This window comes from Hypanus sabinus, chromosome 13 (assembly GCF_030144855.1).
Source record: "Hypanus sabinus isolate sHypSab1 chromosome 13, sHypSab1.hap1, whole genome shotgun sequence".
In the NCBI taxonomy this organism is placed as follows: Eukaryota; Metazoa; Chordata; class Chondrichthyes; order Myliobatiformes; family Dasyatidae; genus Hypanus; species Hypanus sabinus.
In genome coordinates this window covers 19310248-19333433 of record NC_082718.1, presented here as the reverse complement: position 1 = coordinate 19333433, position 23186 = coordinate 19310248, and the positions used below count along the sequence as shown (strand labels likewise).

The 23186-nt window shown below is 39.7% G+C and overlaps 1 protein-coding gene across 4 annotated transcripts in view; it reads left to right on the top strand.

Annotated features, from left to right (window-relative positions):
- Positions 1-23186, top strand: part of sema3c (sema domain, immunoglobulin domain (Ig), short basic domain, secreted, (semaphorin) 3C) — a 143071-nt gene that overhangs the window by 57196 nt on the left and 62689 nt on the right. For all 4 annotated transcript variants that reach the window (XM_059987262.1, XM_059987260.1, XM_059987263.1 and 1 more), the window contains exon 2: positions 4272-4410. In XM_059987262.1, coding sequence (XP_059843245.1) covers positions 4308-4410 — 103 coding nt within the window. In that variant the 5' untranslated portion in view covers positions 4272-4307. The remainder of the gene's footprint in view (positions 1-4271; positions 4411-23186) is intronic.

Genomic DNA, 23186 nt, shown 5'->3' with positions numbered 1-23186 from the left:
TCGTGGTGTCCCACCAGGATCTGTTCTGGGACCCCTACTTTTCGTGATTTTTATTAACAACCTGGATGTGAGGGTAGAAGGGTGGGTTGGCAAGTTTGCAGATGACACAAAGGTTGGTGGTGTTGTAGATAGTGTAGAGGATTGTCGAAGATTGCAAAGAGACGTTGATAGGATGCAGAATTGGGCTGAGAAGTGGCAGATGGAGTTCAACCCAGAGAAGTGTGAGGTGGTACACTTTGGGAGGACAAACTCCAAGGCAGAGTACAAAGTAAATGGCAGGATACTTGGTAGTGTGGAGGAGCAGAGGGATCTGGGGGTACATGTCCACAGATCCCTGTAAGTTGCTTCACAGGTTGATAGGGTAGTTAAGAAAGCTTATGGGGTATTAGCTTTCATAAGTCAAAGGATAGAGTTTAAGAGTCACAATGTAATGATGCAGCTCTAGAAAACTCTGGTCAGGCCACACGTGGAGTACTGTGTCCAGTTCTGGTCACCTCATTATAGGAAGGATGTGGAAGCATTGGAAAGGGTACAGAGGAGATTTACCAGGATGCTGCCTGGTTTAGAGAGAATGCATTATGATCAGAGATTAAGGGAGCTGTGGCTTTACCCTCTGGAGAGAAGGAGGATGAGAGGAGACATGATAGAAGTATACAAGATATTAAGACTATATAGAGTGGACAGCCAGCACCTCTTCCCCAGGGCACCACTGCTCAATACTAAAGGACGTAGCTTTAAGGTAAGGGGAGGGAAGTTCAAAGGGGATATAAGAGGAAGGTTTTTTACTCAGAGAGTGGTTGGTGCATGGAATGCACTGCCTAAGTCTGTGGTGGAGGCAGATACACTAGTGAAATTTAAAAGACTACTAGACAGGTATATGGAGGAATTTAAGTTGGAGGGTTATATAGGAGGCAGGGTTTAAGGGTCGGCACAACATTGTGGGCCGAAGGGCCAGTACTGTGCTGTATTATTCTATGTTCTATGACTATCTGCAAAACCATCATCCCAGTGTGAAACCAGAAAGCTATAAATTCAGTTTCCCCACATCCTTCCTTCCCTCTGCTATAGGACACTCCAATGAGTACTTGCCATTCACTAACCAACTAGCTGTAGAAATGTACATTCTGAAATAATGTTTCTACTGGAACACCTGTGGTAAGTTGGCCCAATTCTTCAGAGAGATGCCCCGAAAAGGAGGGAAAAAATGAACAACCAGCTAAACCACTTGTTCTGTCTTAGTCTGAATTATCAAGGACTGCATAACTCATTCAGAAACAATCAACAGTACTTCATAAAGTTTTGTAAAATGATTTAAAAATGACAAAACATACAACAGGTAAAAATACTTTAAGTTGCTTTAAGCATGAACAAAGTGTTTTTAAAAAATAAAAAAAAACTAAATGGTTACCTCTGTCCCTCACTCCAATCCTCTCTAATGAAAACAATGGAGAAGCACTCCCGGTTATCATCTCGTCAACAGCCACCTGCTAGCAGTAACCGGTAACCATTAGATTTCTTCATTGACATTCACAATTGTTGGTTAAACAAGTTCATTACCTGTAGTAGAATCACAAACGCAAGAAAATCTGCAGATGCTGGAAATGCAAAGCCACACGCACAAAATGCTGGAGGAGCTCAGCAGGCCTGGCAGCATCTATGGAAAAGAGTAAACAGATGACATTCCTGGCTGAGGCTATTGTTACCTGTAGATTCATTGACCTGACTCCTGTGAAACATGACTCTACAATTCGGTTCAATGATGTACAGCAGAATATAAGGTATTAAAAGGTATTGTAGGTGGTTGACTCATCCAGCAATTATTGATGCTATCGTTTGGTAGATGGAACAAGTTAGTTTGAATTCAAGGCTATTAACCTGAAGCCTTAACTTTGTTTCCGTTACAGATGCCAGCCAACTTGTTGGGTACTTTCTACTCTCATTTCAGATTTTCAGTATCTGTAGAGTTCTGATCTTTGTTTATGAGAGAAAATTTATCTATGCTAATTGACAACGTGAACATGGAAGAACTTGTTCATGGTGTCAAGGGAAGTAGTTAAGGCAGATACTGTACGTTAACATTTCAAATACAAATGGACAGGAGTATGTATAGGAAAGGTTGGAGGGATATGCGGCAAAGGTGGGGAAATGGGACCAGCTTAGAGGAGAATCTTGATGTTCATGGACATTGGACTAAGGAGCCTGTTTCCAATTTTGGAGGGAATTGGTCTACTGAAATACACCTTGAGATGTAGGTGATGTTTTCAAAAAAGGCTGGATGAATATGTTCAAGTTATAATGTACTCTTGTGATCAGATGAGTTTTCATAAACATTGTAATGCAATCTGTGCTGCAAGATAATAACTAAGCCTTGGAACGCACTCCCAGCCATCTGTGGTTCTGTCGTGCTGTCAAAAATTACCATGAGATTATTGTGACAAGCTTCCTATTCTTTTTATGCCAACCCTCAGTCTCCCCTGCTCTTTCAACTTTCAATTTGCCTTTGTCGTCATCTAGATAGTAAAATTAAAACTCTGCTGTCAGCAAGGTTATATTAAGGCTTTGTGATGCTAGGAATGAAATACTATGAGAGAACCCTATGATCTTGTAGTCCCTGGGAAGTATCGGTTACAAAATCAGAGTAACACTTTTGACCTATGGTCCCATTTGAAACTCAGGATCCCAGAGACAGTCCCACAATGATGAAATTTATTTCACAAATTAGTGCTAATGTGTATTTGTATCAATTATCAATGCTGATTTCCAACAGGCAAAGGCATTGGCTTAGAAATGGAAAGCGAGGAACTGAATTGGTCATTTGTATCAGTATAAGAGAATTCAGTGATGAAATTTGGATTTAATATTGATTGAATTTCTTACATTCCAGTATGAATGTTCATAGAACACTCACCTTACATGCTTTCCATAAATGACAAATGGATGTAATAGGATATTAAGTTGTAAGTCACAACTTTGAATCACGATAGCAGCTTTTAAATCTGCTTGCCATATGTCGTCTAGGATGAAAGCCCCCAAAGCTCCACGACTAAACCTCTCAAATATGATTAACTGGGGGGGGGGGGGTTCCAACCTTTTTGCATTTATTTGTTACCTAGAGATGATTCAAATTTATCTTCCCTCTTTATGTCACAGCTTTTCCTTTACCATTGATTTATTGACAAATCATTTTTGATTTGTATTTGTTTTATGAAATCAGGTGATTACTTTTAAGGGGGTGTTTTGCTTACAAAAAGTATTTTGTCAATGATAAATTCATACAAATTTTTAAGAGCTTGGTGCCGCTGAATGATTAAGTCAAGCATGGAGTTCACCCAAGTGACTAACAAATGTCAGGTTGAATACGGGGTTGACTGTAATTTGATACTGTTTCCGAGGCAATCAGTTGTTCTCTAAACAAGGAAATAGAAAGTGTTTATTGAGATTGCACTGTGGAAGAATAATGAGTACTGCAGCCTCTCACCTGGATGCACTAGGTTTCAATGTTGACCTTGCAAGTTATCTGCACAGAATAGGATTTCTTTCCCGGTGACTCGAGTTTCCTGCCATATTCCAAAGCTGTGATGTTTGTATGTTAATTTGTGACTGTAAAGTATCCCCAGTTCAAGTGGATGGCAAAGGATCAGAGGAAGCTGATGGGCATGTTAGAAAGGTCAAAAGGGAATGAGTTGAATGGGCTCTCTCAATGATAAACGGGAATATGAGATTTTCACTTGCACTGTCCTACTGCTCATGTGATTGATGGAATCACTGCTTAATCCTCGGAGACAGACCTGTCAAATGTGTCATGCAAATAACTGGAGAGATCATATCAACATCGTGCTGACGGAAAAATAACCTTCCCAAGGTTTAAGCTCCAGAGGTGGCACGAAATGCAGCTATTAAACCAGAGTGACACATTATTATAGATGTGCAACTGACCTTTTTATTACTTGAATTCATTTTAGCAGTTGAGATTAGTGTATCACCTGATTACTCATTGTCTATAGTCGTGTTTGGAAGTTCAACAAGATTCCACAAGCAAGAAGGCCATTCTTGCAGACATGTTAAGGGATAATTCATTTTATGGGAACATTAATACATATTCATAACATTTTAAACCTCCTGTTTTGACTGCACCCTAGATCAAGCAATGTTTTACTGAAGACAAAGCATTTTAATATATAAAAACAAGTATAACTTTTCAGATGTCTTATCAAGTGATATTATGTTGTTAAAATATCTATGTTAACAGCTGTGCCTTCATTTTCCTGCAGACTATTTTACCTGGACCTAATAATTACAGCTCAAAAATGGCAAAATTATTTCTTCTTATGGTTGTGGGAGTCTTTCTGGAGTACAACAAAGTCTTTGGCCTGCAGCAGACTTTGCCACGAGTGTATCTCACAGCTAAAGGTCAGTGCAACATAAAAAAATATCTATTTCTATATTTGGAACTATTAAATATCCTTTTCTTGGTGTGTTGGACATTCTGTTAAACAAAGATACTGCTAAAGACATAGATTAAAAATGTCAATCTAGGATGGAGAATGGGAAAGACCATGAAACCTTTTCTGTACAAGTTATTGAGTTGAAAGCACGTAGTGTTGAGCAGCATGCTTTTCCATAATGCTGTGTTGGGCATAATCTGTGAACTGTTAACTGTTGATCAGGAATTACCTAAGTAGTAAGTGAATTGTCCATTGAGCCAAATCAACATCTGAATTGTATCCACATATTAGCCTTTTTACATTAAATCCACTTTGTGTCATTTATATTTACTTAAAAAAGGTAATGCTCTCTGGAACTTTGGAGATTTTATTGTCATGATATTAGCAAAGTCAGTATGATTGATCCATTCCGATCTTGTGCTGAAGGAGACACAATAAATGCAAGGAGTTGAAAGTGACAGGACTTGGAAGAACATTGGCCTGCAAAAGATTTCTTTGACTTACCGATGGGAATGAAATTCTTGAGTGTGATTGAAGGATTCAAAACCTCATGAAAAAGTTGACAAGCTGAAAGATTATTGACCATTTCTATCTCTATACCAACACATGGGGTGTTTGGTCCTGTACATTGAGAGGTTTTATACCTGTACCGATCTTTAAATTCAAAGTTTGGAAGATGAAAAGGATGGGGCTACAGGGGGTGGAGGCAGGATGAAGTAGGGACACTCACTAAAAGCCATTCCCGGAGGATATCAGCACAGAAGCGAGGGCTGAAGTTCTGGTGTCCATTCAGTAATGGATTGGGTTAGACATAAAGACATGGTCATTACCATGAAGACTCACTCTATTGTGTTGGAAAGTGGCTGTAATGAAAAAATAAAGTATTTTTACAATCTTTTATATTTGCCAGCTGAAATATACATATGTAAAATACTTCCCTGATCTACAAAATTCAAATTAGGTTAAACATATCTCAAAGGATCCTTAAAATGTCCCTCAGAGAAGAAAACTACCTTCCTACCCAGCCTGGAGTCCAAGTGACTGCAGACCCATCACTGTGATTGATTCTTAATCACTTCTTCAGTTCATGCATAGTTAGGTGGGGTCTTTGCTGTGAGTGCGAGAATTTCCTCTGGGTGCTCTGGTTTCCTTCCACAGTCCAAAGAAGTACTTGTTCATAGGTTAATAAGTCAATGTAAATTCCTATGATTAGTCTAGGCTTAAATAGCTGGGTTGCTGGGTGGTGCAATGCGACAAGGATTTTCCACACTGTATCTCTAAATAAAAATAAAAATACAAAAAGCTGGTATGCCCAGTGGTGTCAGCATCCCCAGAACTAATAAATTAAAGAAAAGAGGATTCAGTGATGTGTCTGTTCCCCATGGAGAACTATTATCTTTTGACTCAACATTCCACTCTGAGGGTGTACTGCTCCTGATAGAAGTCTCAGGTCAGCGTTACTCCATAAATTATAACCAAGTCTTGAATCAAGTGTGAGGAATTTGAGCTGACAAGTTGGAGCCAGTTGGATTGAAGGCAAGTATCATCCTTTAATGAATCACTGGGTTGAGTTATCCTTGACCTGTCTGGTCCTGCCAGTGTACTTTGTCTGCTGATGGAAGATCTGGATGATGCATCCATTGTCACGGGAGGTGGCGCAGGGGAAGTCCACAAAATCCAGCTTCGCCGTCTGTGTTTGTTGCTTTCTACCACAGGTGCCAACTTGATGCCAATGTGGTGGTTAATGCATACGTAGGCATCTGTAATGTAAAGCCTGCTGACTGACACAGTGTAGGAACATTGATGTTTACTAAGATGGAAGCATGCAAGACATAATTTGATTTGAGCATTACTAAGTTGCCACTTCACACTCCAGTTAATACCTATCCTTAGCTTCACACACTGAACACTTGTTCATGAACAAACAGGACCTTCCACCAGCAACATCAAAAGAGAGCATTCATGAAAAGCATCTTAATTGTTTATTGATTTATGATGGCTTCTAATACAATTCCATCAATTTGCTTCCAATGTTTTTTTAAAGTTCCTAAGCTCTGCGTGGAGTAGCAGGAAAGGTGCAGAAGGACATGGACCTCACTTCAAGCTTCCAGAGAGTCAGTTGCACACTCTTTCGAGAGTGGCCTGGGGAATGAGCAGATGGTAGACCATTGGAAGAGTAGGGGGGGAAGAAGGGTTGTAGCCTGGAGATTACATTCACTCGACATGACATGTCCTTCCTTCAAGATGGCAATGTCACCTCCAGCTGCCACAACTTCAGTCTTAAGGCTATGGACTAAATTATCAGAGGCTAATAAAGTTATAGTAGGAGCTGAGGCTTTGGCTCAAGACGGTTTGGCAAGAGAGGCAGAGGCTAGTTTGAGGTTTCTCTCTATCTTCTGTTTCTTTCTTTATTAGTGCCTGGCATGATTATAGTGGGCGCTGAGGCTTGGCTCAAAGATTCAAAGTGCATTTACTTTCAAAGTATGTATGTAGTATACAACCCTGAGATTCGTCTTCCCACAGACAGCCACGAAACAAAGAAATCCATGGAGCCCATTCAAAGAAACTCATCAACCTCCCCCCCCCCCTCCCCACACACACACACACAAAAGAAACAAAATCTCGCAAACAGCAACACAAAAAAATGAGCAATAAAACACAGAATATAAAGCATAATAAAAACGAGGAATTGGCAAGAGTTCTTTGTCCAGTTTCTGTTCCAGTTTATTAGTGCCTAGCTAGAGTAGTGAAAATGGATCCCAGGGCAGTAATGTGCTCCAGGCCCTATTCAGGGTTAAACTGGAGACATTTACCACCACTATTGCACAAGGGATAAAATCTCACGGTGAAACTCAGTTTAGGAAAACTGAGTAACTTTAATTTTACCTTGCAATCGAGCAGTTAGGGAGTGAGTAAACACTTTTGCAAGGAGCCAGTGGTAAAAGATACAGTACACACTCCACTTAGTGTGTTAACATTGCCAAATAGATGTAGCTTGACATTGCATGATGACCGTGTATTTATGGGGGGGGGGGGGGGGGAGGTCCCACTTGTTCTCTTCGGTTAACAGTGACTAAAGGTCAATCTCAGGGACCAGATGACCGATTTGGAAACATTTTTTTAACACAGCGAATAGCATAGAATTAGTAAATTCAGCCTGAACGAATGGCAATGGGTTACAGATTCATTGCCACCTTACAAAAGGGATTTGCTAAATATCCAAAGGAGCCATATGTTGGGTCATGGGAAAGCGAAATGTTGTAGCCCCAACCAGAGCCAGTGCACTCAAAGGGCTGCAAGTCACTTGTTTGATCGTAATTGCTATAACTATTTATTAAAGTTGCATCAGGTGAGCCATTCTATCGCATTGTTACGGGTCTCAAAGCTACGGCACTCATGACTGTGAGAGAGAAGAGGGAAGTGCACAGTCGCTGCATTGAGAACACTCCCCAGTACAATTCAGTGATGTGTACAATAGTACAGCATTGTACAAGTGAGCAGACCCAATCGCAGTAGCATATACCCGTTAACAGTTGCATACGTTTTCACAACCCCATCAAGCTTCCTGCTGCAGCAGAAGAACTGAAGTAATTTTCATTTCCAGAGGTATCATATTTTCCTTACAATGAACCAACTATAGAGAGTGGGGGGGGGTGGAGAGGGCAGCAGGGGTGGGTCCTCTGATTTAAGTTTTATTTGTGGTCATTCTGTAGAATTTTCCTAAAGAATAATTGCTTATGTTGCAGAAATAACAAACTCTTGTGGTTTTACAATGCAGAACCAGTTTAAATGGACTTTGCAGCCATTTTTAATGAACGCTGATCATAAATCAACAGACCACATGATTTCTTTAACCCTCAAGCTGCCCACCCCCATTAGTTCCTGAGCTCTAACAGAGAACTGTTATTGAACAAATAGTGTGCCTATTAACCTTCCAGATCCTACCACTAAACAGAATTGTTTGTGTTAATATATCTCTTTATTTTTCTGATAGTTTTTATCGGTATATTGCACAAGTCTGATTTCTGAGCAATCATTAGATTTGAAAAATGAGTAAGGGTCATTAAAACTTCCCAAGTTTTTTTTCTCTCAGTTCCTCCATTAATCAATTAAATCACCCATTATAGTTTAAGAGGGCAAAGTTATTAGTAATGGTCGTTAGACAAGAAACATGTGCCTTTAATTGACATAGCACATACACAAATTCTATAAGGGTTGGTACTTGTCTGAAGGGAGAGAAATGATTGAGTTTATCAGATATGTAAGTGCTTAATGTGTGCAGCACTGATCCACATTGCCAATTCCTAGATAAGAAGTCCAGCTGCAGTATCCTGCAGTTCTCTACTATTGAAGGATTTGAGCATTTTGTCTTGGGCCCCACTACTCAATCAACTGACCCAATCTGTTGCTTTGCTAGGAATTAAATCATATAATTTCAGCCAATCGAATAGCTTGTGAATTCAGAAATAAAAATAAAATACTGAAACAAGGAAGGCTAGACATTATCCACAGTAAGAGAAAGAGATTTAATGTTTCAGGTTGATATCCGTTGATTGGGGTCATGGACCTCAAACATTAGCATTCCTTCTACTTCCACAGATGTGCCTGACCTGTTGAGTTATTTGCAACATTTTCTGTTTTCATTTCAGATTCCTTGCGCCCGTATTATTTTAGTTTGGTGCTGAGTAGATTCACCTTTATACAGTCTCCCTGTGTTCTAATCATAGATTGAGATTCTAAACATTGGACCTTTCTGTAGATATTTCATTACTGGCAGTGTATTTCAGAGGAACGTGCAAACTTAATAAGAAATAAAAGCAAGAGAAAGCTGTTTGGTCCCTCATGCCTTTCCTGACGCTCATTACAATCATGACTCGTCTTTCACCTCAGTGCCAGATTCCGGCACTAACCCTAAAATACTTTGATTTCTTTAAGGTGGTGTGCTAACTCTGGGACTTGAGATGCACAACTGATGAATTATTTGATGTGTTACATCAATATTTTGATGTTTATATCACAGGAAGGAGTCAATTGTATTTAGGCCATCAATGTGCGTCAAGGGAACCCTGAGGAGATATTTATCAAATATATTTTTCCATTTAAATGGCCTTTTCCTGTGTTTCTGACGAGCAAGTCGATTGTTATAGGAAGAAAGAGGCAGTTTAAAAATAATTCCCATTGAGCAACACCATGTGGAGACTTCTAAGCTTTTATGGATTTCCAGTGTTCATCCCAAATCAAATATGGTGAACTAACAGCACAGAAATCTCTTGGACATGAATTTTAAAGTCTCAACCTCATCTTTCCTATTGTTTTCTGAACTTAACTCTAGTGGGACACAGTCTCCTTGAAACATCTATCATTTCACAGTTCCCTTATCTAAAGTTAAAATACTTCATAGCGGCAATTTGAAACAAGATCGATAATCAAGCCAAGGTGCAATAACATCATGTATTTTGTATTAATTTATTTTTGAACTAGCAAAATAAACAATGTGGTCCTGACAGAAGCCACAGGCTATACTGCATACTGCATCAGTAGGAATAAAGAATCGAGAAATGTTACAGAATAGAATTGTCCCACATGTAGAACGAACTTGCTACCAAGATATATTTTGACTTCTGCCTTGAGTGAGCATACATATATGTGTAAAAAGGAGTAGATAAATAATAATAAACAGGGACTTTTACAAAAACAAAGTAATATAAAAATAAATGAGAAATAACACACACAAAATGCTAGAGGATCTCAATGGGTCAGGCAGCATCTTGGGAAAGGAATAGAGTCAACATTTTGGGCTAAAGGGTCTCAGCCTAAACTATTGACTTTCCATAGCTGCTGCCTGACCTGCTGAGTTCCTTCAGCATTTTGTGTATGTTTCTTGTATTTCCAGCATCTGCAGAATCTCTTGTGTTTATGAAGAAATAACACACATTGAACAAATGTACTCATGGTGGAAAAGAGAAATCGGACAAATAATAAAAATCAAGAGGTCCAGAGAGATTAAGGATCTGAAAAAAATTATTACTATAAACAAATAGAGATGAAAAATCATTGAATTTAAAAATAGATCTACTATTAAGGCACATTTCTTGATTTTTAAGAAAAAGTTCCAGGTAGAATAGATGCATTTGGTTTGATCTTCAACAGTTGCCAAAGTTTTAAAATTTCATGTCACAGGCCGGTGATAATAAACCGGATTCTGATTCTGAAATTACTGATTAAGAAGCGTAGATAGAGAAAACAATGAAGAGTTGTCTAATTAGGCTGACATCAACAATAGGGGACTGTAGAATAGATAGCTAGGATAACAGCTCATAGAAGATCATAATATATGATTGGGAAATGTCAGGATTTTTTGAAACTCAAGTGAAGTGAAGAACTGGATATAGTATTTAGATTTTAAAGAAGCATTTCATTGTGTGTTTTTAAAGGGTGGCTAAATGAAGTGTTAGTTCATGGGACTGGATGTCACATATCGGCTGGAAATTGGAGATTAGGAATAAACAGTTGATTTATAGTTTGGAGAGTTACAAAGGTCCGTGCTTGAGTTCCTCGTAACCATTTCAATGCTGTGACAGGATATGTTATACCCAGGTTTGCTATGTTACAAACCCATTTGAGAAATTAATTGTGACAAAGAGATTATGAGATTGTAAAGGGAAACAACCAATTTAACTGAGCAGGCATAAATTTAATGTGGGGAATTATGAGGTTATTTACTTTGTTTGGATAAAACAGAATAAGTGAAGAAAGGGCAGAGATAATTGTGCATCTGTCAATGGATCAGGGAAACTGAGTGCTGAGCTAGCATTTGGGAAATTACATTACCCATTATTATATAAGGATTGGCATACAATGTTAAAGAGGTGATGTGTTCATCTCTGGTCATTGGCATACGTGCTTTTAAGAATATTGATTGCCACGTATACTGAAGTTACTGAAGATGGAAGCTTGATAGATGAATGCAACCAGTGGTTAATATTAGTTCCTCCGGATCAGCTCCAGGTGATCTTTCACCAACTATACAGGGCCTCAGTGAAACTGCAACTGGAGACAGCTTTGATCTCTTTGATAAGGAATGAAAATTTATCTTGGGGATGAGGAGAAACTTCTCCACTCAAACAGTCTTGAATTTTGGGAATTTCCTCTCCTAGTGAGCTGTTATTGAGTGCTGTGAAAAAGTAATAGACTTTAGTGGTTAAATGCACAAGGTAGAAGACCAGCCTTAATATCATTGTGTAATAGAGCAGGCTCAAAAAGTCAAATGGACTATACTTGCTCGTATTTCTTAAAAAATATTATGTACTTCTGTAGTGAAGCTCTCCTGTACAATTTTAAGATTGATGTTAACAATTTAATACTTACATAAATTAAATATAGAGGAACTACAGAGAAAGACATACCCTGACGTACAAGCATTTTATTGCACATTTTACAGATATACATTTTACAGGTACCAGAATCATGGACATGTCACTGAATTCAATTCAAAAAATCAATCCACTTTATCCCAGTCTAGTATTACTTCTGTTCAAAATTGGATTTGTGATTATCCAATTTTGGATTATGATGACTGTGCATTTAATCACATTGTGACTGGTTACATTCTGCATCATCATATTGATTTTTGGCTCTTGATTATGGTCAGCATTCAAACAGGTTTTTATTGCCAATGCTTTCACCCATTCAGCCTTGTTTCTCCTATGTCGATAGAAAGGAATCTTGGTTGCCAGCACAGAAGCAAAGGTTAACAGAAGTCAAAAGATTAAGAAGTCAGTGTATTGTTGAAGAACTTCCTCCTCCACAATCTGCACAATGTTACATACACCGACGGCCCAGTTTCTACACAAGGGAATCATTCTCTAGGAGAACACAGTAGCACACTCAGCTGAGTGAAGGCACATGTGATGCAACGGAAATTACAGGAAATTGCAAATACAATGATTTTTTAAAAAGCATCTATTAATTAGTTGCGCAGATTGTGTCAAAACAATATGTATCTCTGCATCTTCCCCTGATATATTTTTAAATGTGAATTCATTAAACACTGGCAAAAATAGTTGGAGAAGGAAAGTTCGGTAGTACAGCTGGTGCTTTGCTAGATTTATTCAGGGTAAAGTACTTCATCGATATGAGTGATAGGAGTCTTCCAGTGGGAAAGAATTCTCGAGAAATTTTATTCTACTCAGACATGTGAGATTATTTGAATAAGCTTAATAATTCAAACAAAGACACAAAAAAAATGCATGATCTTCAAAAATCATTCAAGCTTCTGCATCCTGAATGTTAATATACAGAATTGATCAGCAGCCAGGCTTCTCTTTATAGATTCTAATCTCTGTGCATGGTTCATTCCAGGAACTGCACCCAGTCGTTTAATTTTTCTGCTTTTTAATACCTTATTCCTGTACATCACGGGGGACTGGTCTTTCCACAGCTGCTTCGAAAGTGTTGAGAGACCCAGGACCAGAATCCAGGATGTTAATGTTTCCAATGTAAAATGCACTTGACCTTTATTTCCAGCAAGAAGCACAGTTAATCTGTTTGTTGATATGATTAATACTAACTTATCTGAAGTAACTCATTGCTTTATGTTAGTATGCATGCCTGTTGACTGAATCTTACATCTGAGGCTGTATCCAAACAGGATACAGTAGTTCTGTATAATATGTGAGGAAATAATGCATATAATGGATTGATTCTCCTTTCACTAAATAAAATCTCACTTCCCCTCCCCTCTTCTATTCCCCACTCTGGCCTTCTCACCTCTTCTCACCTGCTTTTCACCTCCCCTTCATCCCCTCCTCCTTTTCTTTCTCCTGTGGTCCACTCTCCTCTCCTATCAGATTCCTTCCTCTCCAGCCTTTTACCTTTCCTACCCAACTGGCTTGACAAACTCCTTCCAGCTATTCTTCCTCCCCTCCCCTCAACTTTTTATTCTGGCATCTTCCCCTTCTGCTCCAGTCCAAATGAAGGGTCTCGGCCCGAAACGTTGACTGCTTATTCAATTCCATAGATGCTGCCTGAAGTCCTGAGTTTGTCCAGCGTTTAGTGTGTGTTGCTTTGGATTTCCAGCAACTGCAGAATTTCTTGTGTATATGGTGGATTGCTGCATTGTCAATATCGCTAGTATTGAGCGAATTAGGTAGCTTTTTAAGATGCTGAAATAGAACTTGGAAAGAGAACAGATAATTCTTCTCACCAATGTCTCGCCTTCCATTCCACCAAACTACAAAAAATGGGCCGTTGTCCCATGGAAATTAAGTAGTTAACAATCCTGCCCATATCTTTGCATACAACCATGAAATGGTTAGGAATTATCCTGTGAATGGAAGTAAAAGAACAAAATATTTTCCTTTAACTCAGCTGAAATGTAACATAAGTATTGTATACATTCTATGAATTCAATTTAAACATTTATCACTTTCTTTATTGTTCCACACTCAAAAATCAGCTGGAGGAACTATAACTTGATTAAGTTCCTTACTAACTAGAATTTCAAACACAGGGCAGCTGACTAGATGATTACTTGGAATCTCTTTTCTAATGTTTGCCTTCATTTAAAGTTGTTTCTCGGTCAGTGGCGTTTCCTGATTTTTTCCCCCATTAATTCAATCTTTTTGTTCAAGCTGTATGACTGCCTCTGAGTAATCACACAAACCAGGCCTCACTAGCCCCATTTAGAAGCCATATGTCCTTGTTCTGACAGTGAAACGTCAGCTCTGATTTAACTGGTAATGGACTCGTCTCTTCCATCAGAAGATTATGGATATGTCTGAATGTAAGGATGTAAGCACCTGCTGACATGCCTATTCAGCAGTGAAAAGGAGCTGATCAATTAGAGGTGCTATTTGTCAAATGAGATCCCCATATCCTCTCTCAGGTGGACATAAATTATAGCACTCTTTTAAGGAGTTGCTGAGGATTGATTCCTGTCGCCTAGGCCAATTTATTCCCCTGTGCCAGTATGACTAGAACAGTCATTATCATATTAGGGCTGTGTGGCTTTGTTATTATACTCTATGCTTATTAAATTAGTTATCATATTTATGACCTGACAATCCATAAATCATGCTGTAAAGTACTTTGAGATATACAGGGGCTTTAAGCAATGCCACATAACTCACATTGCAGGTCGAGGGAACTTGCTGTGTGCAAATTGGCAGCTGAGTCTCCTACGTTACCACAGAGACTGAACATCACTAGCTGTCAAACACTGTGGAAAATTATGACTTTCTGGAAGCCACGATATAATGCAATTCAGCCTTCTTGCTACTGCAATTAACCTAATTAGCCACAAATTGTTCACCTGCATCCAACACTGGCATCGCTACTAGCTCATGCCCCATATTCAGATCCTATGTGAAATCCACCTACCACAGACATGTATGTGCATGTTGAATTCTAACAGCAAAAGCAAACATTTCTCTAGAATAATTCTCTCCCAAGAATTCAACTTTATTTGAATTCTTCATAGAAACCATGCCTGCAAGAGTTCTATCTCTTTCATAAAATACATAACTTATTCATCCTGGTGATGGAATCTAGTCCAAACAGCATCCACTCACCCTTCCCACGCCTGCTGTGAGCAGGTCTAGTTGACACTCTACTGTGCAGCTCAAAAGAGAACGCTCTTTTAAAAACAGTCATTAACACCAAACATAAATTCCGTTCCTGCTGCACATTTCCTCTGCAGCCCTGCTATGTTTTAGTTGAAACAGACCCAGAATAAAGCTTTCCGTCTGAGCACATGTTCTACTTACACGGTCCTCGAACAGACTGACAGCGAGTCTCCTGCCTCAATAACAAATGAATACAGTAGCTCACCACGCCACGCAAAGCTTTGGAGAAAGAATACTTTGCACGCAGGGCTACAGAGAGGTCTGAGCAGTGTTATCGGGTTGGAGCTTCCATCTCTGAGAACCGGGCCTGCTTTACCTCATGGAAAATGATTAAATGCACAGTGATTTCTGAGAACAGGAACTTTTTGAAAAGAACTTATCGTGTGGCAGTTCTTTGATTTGAAGTTCTGATCACTTTTAACATTCTGATCACTGAAACATTTATTACTGATAGCAACACATTTTAAGTAGAATGATAATCCAGCCAGCTTCAAACACTCAATATGTAACATTCCCATGCCAAAATATTCAGAACAAGACTCTGTTCCAGAAAACAATTAAACCATGACATTCCATTTTCCAAAACAAAAGATATCTATTCCTTTTAATTACTAGATAATCCATTCCATTACACAGCATTTTAACTGGTGCCTTGTTGACAGCCTATTTCTACTTCCGAGGATTTTTACTAAGTATCAAGGACTTCCTGACAGTTCATCAAGCTCCCACTAGGAACTAGGCTCTGACTAAAGAGCATGCAATAGAGAACTGGAATAACAGGCAGGCAGTCAACTTGGCAGGATGTGACTGCAGGAATCTATGTTGGGCTGCAATTATTCACCTTATTTAGAAATGTCTCATTCAAATTCTTATGGGTAGGAAACAATTTATCCAAGTATAAGGATAAAATGTATTAAGTGGGAGAGATATTAATGGGTTAAGTAAATGGACAGAACTGCAATAAAATGCTGCCACTGGATAAAGAACATCATTTAAATTATCCTTTCAGCTTAGGTTATAAAAATATTTGTTAGGATTTGCAATTTATACATTTCTGCCTGTCCAAAATCAATGACGCAGTGTCGTGCATGGAGGAAAATTCCAATGTTGTGAAGCAGTTTTCTCTGTGATCCCAGTGCTGGTTTAGAAACTGAATGGCAGTCCTCCCAGCAAATACTCACTGGGCAGAAATGATCCACTTTTGAGAAGGCTCCTGATTATATTGCCATATGTGGCACCCTGTGATTGAGTGTGCACTGTTATTACTGCACATTCTTGGAATAAATTTCTAAGACCATTACTGAGGGTGAGGCAACAATGGGTCAATACCCAACATTCGGTGCAAGTGCATGTTCCAGAGCATTACTCTATATATATATATATATATATATATATATATATATATATGTCATCAACTAACTCTTCAACTCTTAATTGTTCTGATTCTTGAACGTTCTGCCAGATAATTATGTCTTGTTCACCCACTGTATTTTGCTCTGACAGGAAAAACGATACCTTGTCTTGATATGATTTTTCACTATAATCCCTGAATTAAGCAGCTCATGATGAATTTGACAACTGGCATAAGCTTCCAAGCAGGTGAATTAACAACTCATGGGCTTTGCAGTGAATTCCATATCCTGTTTAGGATCTTGCAGGAAGAGAAATACTTCACGTTATTGTAGTAAGGCTCAATGTGACCCTTCGTGTGATCAATTATATCTGGTTCACTTCCATGAAGTTAAACCCAGCTCAGAGCCTGATGAGACTTCAGCTCCTATTAAAATTGAGATTGCACGGCCTCTGGAGTGAAACTACCTGAAATCGGAGGCTCAAACACGATGGTCACATACCTTCAGGGTGCAAGGTTGCTTGGCTTTTGCGTCGTCAACATCGCTTTAAATTGAGTCTCCACAGGATTTACTCTGGTGCAAGTCTAATAGAAATAGACACAGGAGCGAGGTGTTCCTGGTGAGACAATTAATTCCTGCCATCTGCACCTGTAAAGTAGGGTGTGGCGATCAGGAATGCCCTGAAGATCAAATGCCTGATCCCCATACCCTGCCAAACTCAGCACCATGCCGAAAATCAGTTGCTGCTTCTTTTCAGATGGCCCCTTAGGATCAAGGACAACAGCTCCATGGGATGCCTGATTAGGACAATGGTTCAACCATTCTGCAATGGTGCAAGCACTTAGCTCAGATGTACATGACTCCAACCAAATTAGAATGAGAGCATTAAATGCTGGCGCCATTACATTTCATTAAACTTCCTGTATTCCTTTACTCTTTCAAGTTAATTTTTCTTACTTACATTTATCTTGAGTGTCTTTGATCATCAGAAAGACTGAATGGAAGATCCAATGTCATTGATATCTAATGGCTGTCAGGACAGTCCAGAGCTGGGGCCTCAGAATCTACCCTCCTGAGACCTAGTCTCTGATTGTGGATTGGCATATGTTACGGCCCAGCTGTGGCAGCGAGGCCTGAAACATGAGTGGAACATGGGGACAATAAGTGAACTGAGCTAAAGGAATATAAATTTTGACAGAACTTTATTGCTATGAAAATGCAGGCTGTTTAGATTAGTGTGTCAGGCAAAGAAACCATAATAGCGAGAGGTGTGCCTGATCAAATTCAATTGAGCTAATATCCGCTGCCAATGGAAAACGGGGTGCAGGTGGCAGGAGGTTGAATAAATGCAGTCCTGAGGAGTTGGCTGAGTTGGTACAACTAAGGGCCACGCAGCAAGGAGGGGGAAGAGTAAGGGAGGAGACGTGGTAACTGAAATTCAAAGCCCAAAGTGGAAAGGAACAGCTAACTTGGATTTGAAGGCCCAAAGGACAGAATGGTGAATAGTGAAGGCAGCAAGGGTGGACAAGAGGAGGTGAGATCACCTGTCCAAAGCTTACAGGAACGGCCAGTCAGGTTCCATTCCTTAGTTTGGAATTTAAAACGTAGGTTTTATTCAAAAGCATAAGATATGAGAAAGATAAATAAAACTAATCAAGATCGTTATTCCAAAGATGTAAAGGTCCATAGGGCCTGCATTAATAGAGTCAAATTTTTGTAAGAAAATTGTTATGATGAAAACTGAAACTGTTTATGTTAGTGTGTCAGGCAGAGGAACTGTAATAAAGGCATTGGAGGCACACAAAGAGAAGGTGAAGAACACTGTACCAGGGAAATGGGTAGTATTATTTGAAAGTATTCTATTCTGTAGTTGGTAGACTCATTATCATTTTACTTGCAATTAGACAACTAATTTGCCATTGTAGCAAAACCCACAAAATGTTTGTGGAACTCAGCGGTTAAGACAGCATTTATGGCGGGAAATGAATAGTCCAACGTTTCGGGCCAAGACCCTTCATCAGAATCCCTATGATGTCCTGATGAACGATGTCAGGTGAAACATTGACTGTTCATTTCCCTCTGTAGATGCTGCCTGAACTGCTGCGTTCTTCCAGCATTTTGTGTTTGTTGCTCCAGGTTTCCGGCATCTACAATTTCTCTTTTGTCTCCAGTTTACCGACGTCACTGGCTAATGGGGCAGCACCCCGTGTGAAAATGGAAAAAGACCCTACTGATCCATTCTCTCTCTCAGAAACAGTCAGCTTTAGGTTCCAGGAAAAACTCTGAATCACATTTGGGAACAGTAGAGGCCATATGAAATTGAGCTGGGAAATGTTACCAGGCTTCCTATCAATGTTTTGAGACTGTCAGAGGAAAGGCTCATATTCCTGTCTCATATCCAAGTTCCACGCTTTGTCATACAATCTGTTCAACTCCAGCAGGTAACAACTGGCAGGAAATAGTGTTTACAAACCTGGCAGTATTTCTTTCTGCACCAGAAGGCTTAATTCACTTTCCTGTCAGGATTCGTCGTGAATGTAGAAACTTTTTGCAAGATAGATCTGACTGTATGTAGCAGGAACCTGTGGCACTCTGACCATGGAAACTGATCAGCCAATTGACACTGAAAACCTGTAACTGAAGTAGCAGAGCTGACTGAACGTGTGTGTGTGTGTGTGTGTGTGTGTGTGTGTGTGTGTGTGTGTGTGTGATTACACAGCCGGGTATCACTCAGACTCAGTACTTCCTGAAGGTGGCAGAAGATCAAAATGTATTCCATAGGAAATTGCCCCAGCACCAACTACTGCTAATCAGTGGAAAAATTCCACATTCTATTATGCTTATATAAAAGCAAAGAGGTATGTTGCTTCTAACATAAATTTAGTGCCATATAAAGGAAATTTACACGTCATAGTTTCAAGAAGTGCCTGGCTTTCAACAAAAGCAACACTGTACCTATTCTCGTCACCTTCTTGTGACGTTCCTTAGCAAGAAATCCTCACATGAGTTAATACCAGAACCACTTTGCACATCCTCTCGTAATGCCACCTCTCCAGTCTTGTCCTGGGAAACATGGGCTGCATTGTGCGATCTGTGAGAGCAGAAATGTTGGCCATTTCACACTCCTGTAACAAAACAAACCTTATCCAAACACCAGGCAGCAGGCCGTGGGCTGCTTACCAGCTGTGAAGAAAAACCAAATACACTTTCAGAAATCTTTTCCCTTGACAGTTTGGTCATAACATTGACAAGTCATTGGATCACTGAGCTGAACTTTATCAAAGACCAATATTGTTTGACACATGTGGAGAAGGAGTTGGGTTGTAATTTGTTTTAAAGGCTTAATTATATTGCTTTCAACACATAATTTCATTTGTTGTGGAGTTTTTCACCTTGTAAATGTTAAAGTATGTTTCAGAATGGAAATGCACAAGGCTTTTCTCATAAGAAAAAAGATGGAAAGATTATTAGTCTGATTTTAATCCCATTCAATTGGCAGACAGTTTAATTGACCCAAGGAACATAGACATACATTTCCCAATGCCGTCATTAGGTTACAACCTTGTATTTTTCTGAGTAACGTGCACAAAATTGCTGGAGGAACTCAGCGAGTCGGCAGCATCTATGGAGGGAAGTAAGCAGTCATTAATTCAGGCCAAAACCCTTCATCAAGATTGGAAAGGGAGGGTACAGAAGCCAGAATAAGAAGATGGGGGGAGGGGGAGGAGTAAAAGCTGGCAGATGATAGATGAAACCAGGTGAGGAGATAGGAGCATTATGAAGTAAGGAGCTGGGAGGTGGTAAGTGGAAGAGGTAAGGGTTGAAGAAGATGGAATCTGGTAGGAGAGGATAATGGACCATGCAAGAAAGGGAAGGAGGAGGAGCAACAGAGGGATATCAGAATCAGAATCAGGTTTACATGAGGTACAGGTGAGGAGAAGAGAAGAGATAAGGGGCACCAGAATGGGTAATGGAAAAAGAAAGAAGGGGAGGAGGGAGAAATTATTGTTTGTTAGATAAATTGATGTTCATGCCATCAGGTTGGAGGCTAGCCAGATAGAGTATAAGGTGTTGCCCCTCCAAGCAGCGTATGGCCTCATCATGACAATACAAGAGCACATGGGCCGGCATGTCAGAACGGGGATCAGAAGTTGAACTAAAATGTTGAACTGAAGGTACTGCCTTTTGTGGCGGATGGAGTGAAAATGGTTGATGACGCAGTCCCTGAATCTGTACCGGGAGCACGGGGTACAATAGGTGACCCCCGACAGACTCAGAGGTGAAGTGCTGCCTCACCTGGAAGGGCTCTTTGGGACCCTGAATTGTGGTGAAGGAGGTGGGCGTTAGGGTATGTATAGCATTTTGTGCATGCTCCTCAAGATTCCCAGCATCTGCAGAATTTCTTGTGTTCTGCTTTACTGGGGTGCAGTGATAGATAAGCGTCAAAGGACAGAAGAACCAATCTTTAAATATCTTGTTTGCGTTCCAATAAACCATTGACTTGTTCAGGGAAGTAGTTGTGGGCCTCAGCAAGAAGAAACAGACCCAGAATAGAGTTAAAACTATCACATCCTTTTCAATGTTCCCAGTTTATCATTTATTAAGAAATTCAGGTGCAGCTTACTTAGCAAGAGATAAGTGAAGTGGGTGGTGGTAAAACTCGAATCTTTTCCTCAGTTTCCAGCATCGGTTGTATCGCTGTCTGTACTGAAGAGTGGTCCTACCATAATGAAAGCAGCAGAGGCTGTAACAGCTCCAAAATGATGAATTTTCAGTGTTGTTTTTCTGTGATCTGTGCAACATTACCGCTGGTTTCTGGTGTGGTGAACTCCTCCCAAATGTTAAGCACCCTCAGTTGATGATGTTCTGAAGGAATTCTCATCCCAAGGAAAGCAGTACTTCAGGGCCAGCGAATGCCGTGCCAGTGAGACAATCAACACAGAGAAAAGCAGGAATATGCTGACAAATGAGTCGGAATGTCTGCTCTTGTGAACCTATTTGTTTACGTTCTTGGGCAACATTCGCAAGTCAACACTTAATGCTGTCCTGAGAGGGGTCAGGGTTCAATATAGAGGAACTTTTGACCAGGCCAGACACAGGTGAAAAACTCCATTCCCTGAAGAATATTGATGAAAAAGTTTGGAGTTGTAACCATTCAGCAGCTTTCATTTATGTGTTCCTGATGCTAACTCACACATTAATGAAGTGCGGACTTGGCTGGGAGCACTTGTGTTTAATCTACTCACCTAGCTGCCGTGACGGAGTGCTCTGGATTTTTTCCAAGTGTCTGGAAACACAGGGAAATTAAGACTGACTTTGGACCAAACTCTGAGAAACTACATCCTTTTCCACAAGTAAAAAAACCGAGCTCATGAGTGTAATTGTGAAGAAAACACAGCAGTGCCTCTACTTCTTTAGGAGTCTGCAAAGATTTGGCATGACATCTAAAACTTCGACAAACTTCTTTGGACTTGTAGTGGAGAGTGTATTGACTGGCTGCAGCATGGCCCGGTATGGAAACTCCAAAACCCTTGAACAAAAAAAAGCATACATAAAGTAGAGGATATGGCCCAGTTCATCACGGGTAAAGCCCTCCCACTATTGAGCACATCTACACCGAGCATTGTTGCAGGAAAGCAGCAGCTATCATCAGGGACCACAACCTCCCGGGTCTCTTAACACAGGTAGAAGGTACAGGAGCCTCAGGACTCACACCACCAAGTTCAGGAACAGTTATTACCCCTCACCCATCAGACTCTTGTACCAGAGGGAATAACTTCAATCAACTTCACTTGCCTCATCACTGAACTGTTCCCACAACCTTTCAAGAACTCTTCATCTCATGTTCTCAATATTTCGTGCTTATTTATTATTATTTCTATTATTACTGCTATTATTAATCATAAGTATATTATTATTATTTATTATTTTTCTGTTGTATTTGCAAAGTATGTTGCATTTGCACACTGGCTGTCCTCCCTGTTGGGTGCAATCTTCCACTGATTCTATTATGGTTATTGGATTTACTGAGTATGCTTGCAAGAAAGCAGATCTCAGTGTTGTACATGGTGACATATATGTACTTTGATAATTAATTTACTTTGAACTTTGAACCTTGAAGCAAAACTGTTTGAGTTGGGGCATTTTCTGCATCTCACAAATCTAACACTTATCAGTGAAGCTGACAGTACTCTCCCAGATTCTCTATACAATCCTGATAAACATCGATGCCATTTTGCCAACGTTGTGTTTAATCTGGAAGTTAAGCAGATATGGGAGTCAAAGACACAGACGTTATTATCACTGACAATGCTTTGGGAGAAAAGCTGTTGTTTTAAAGTAGTGATTTACTTGGGAAAGTCTAGAGGCGAGGAAATATCAGTAAACCCAAAAAGCATGATCCTGCCAAATGTGACAGAGGTGATACTGAATGCAGCAATGGCCTTTTATGGACTCTTAAACCAGATTTATATTGGTGCTAGAAAGTATGTCAATCCTATAGAATGTTCTCTATTTCTGCATAAATATAACCTAAAATGTGGTCAGATCTTCACATAAGTTCCTAAAACTAGATAAAGAGAACCCAATTAAATAAATAACACAGAAACGTTATACTTGTTCATTTATTTATCGAAAAAAATTATCCGATATTACATGTATTTGCTGGAAAAAGTATGTGAACTTTGCTTTCCATAACTGTTGTGACCCCTCGGATAGCAATAACTTCGACCTAATGTTTCTGGTAACTGTTGATCAGTCCTGCA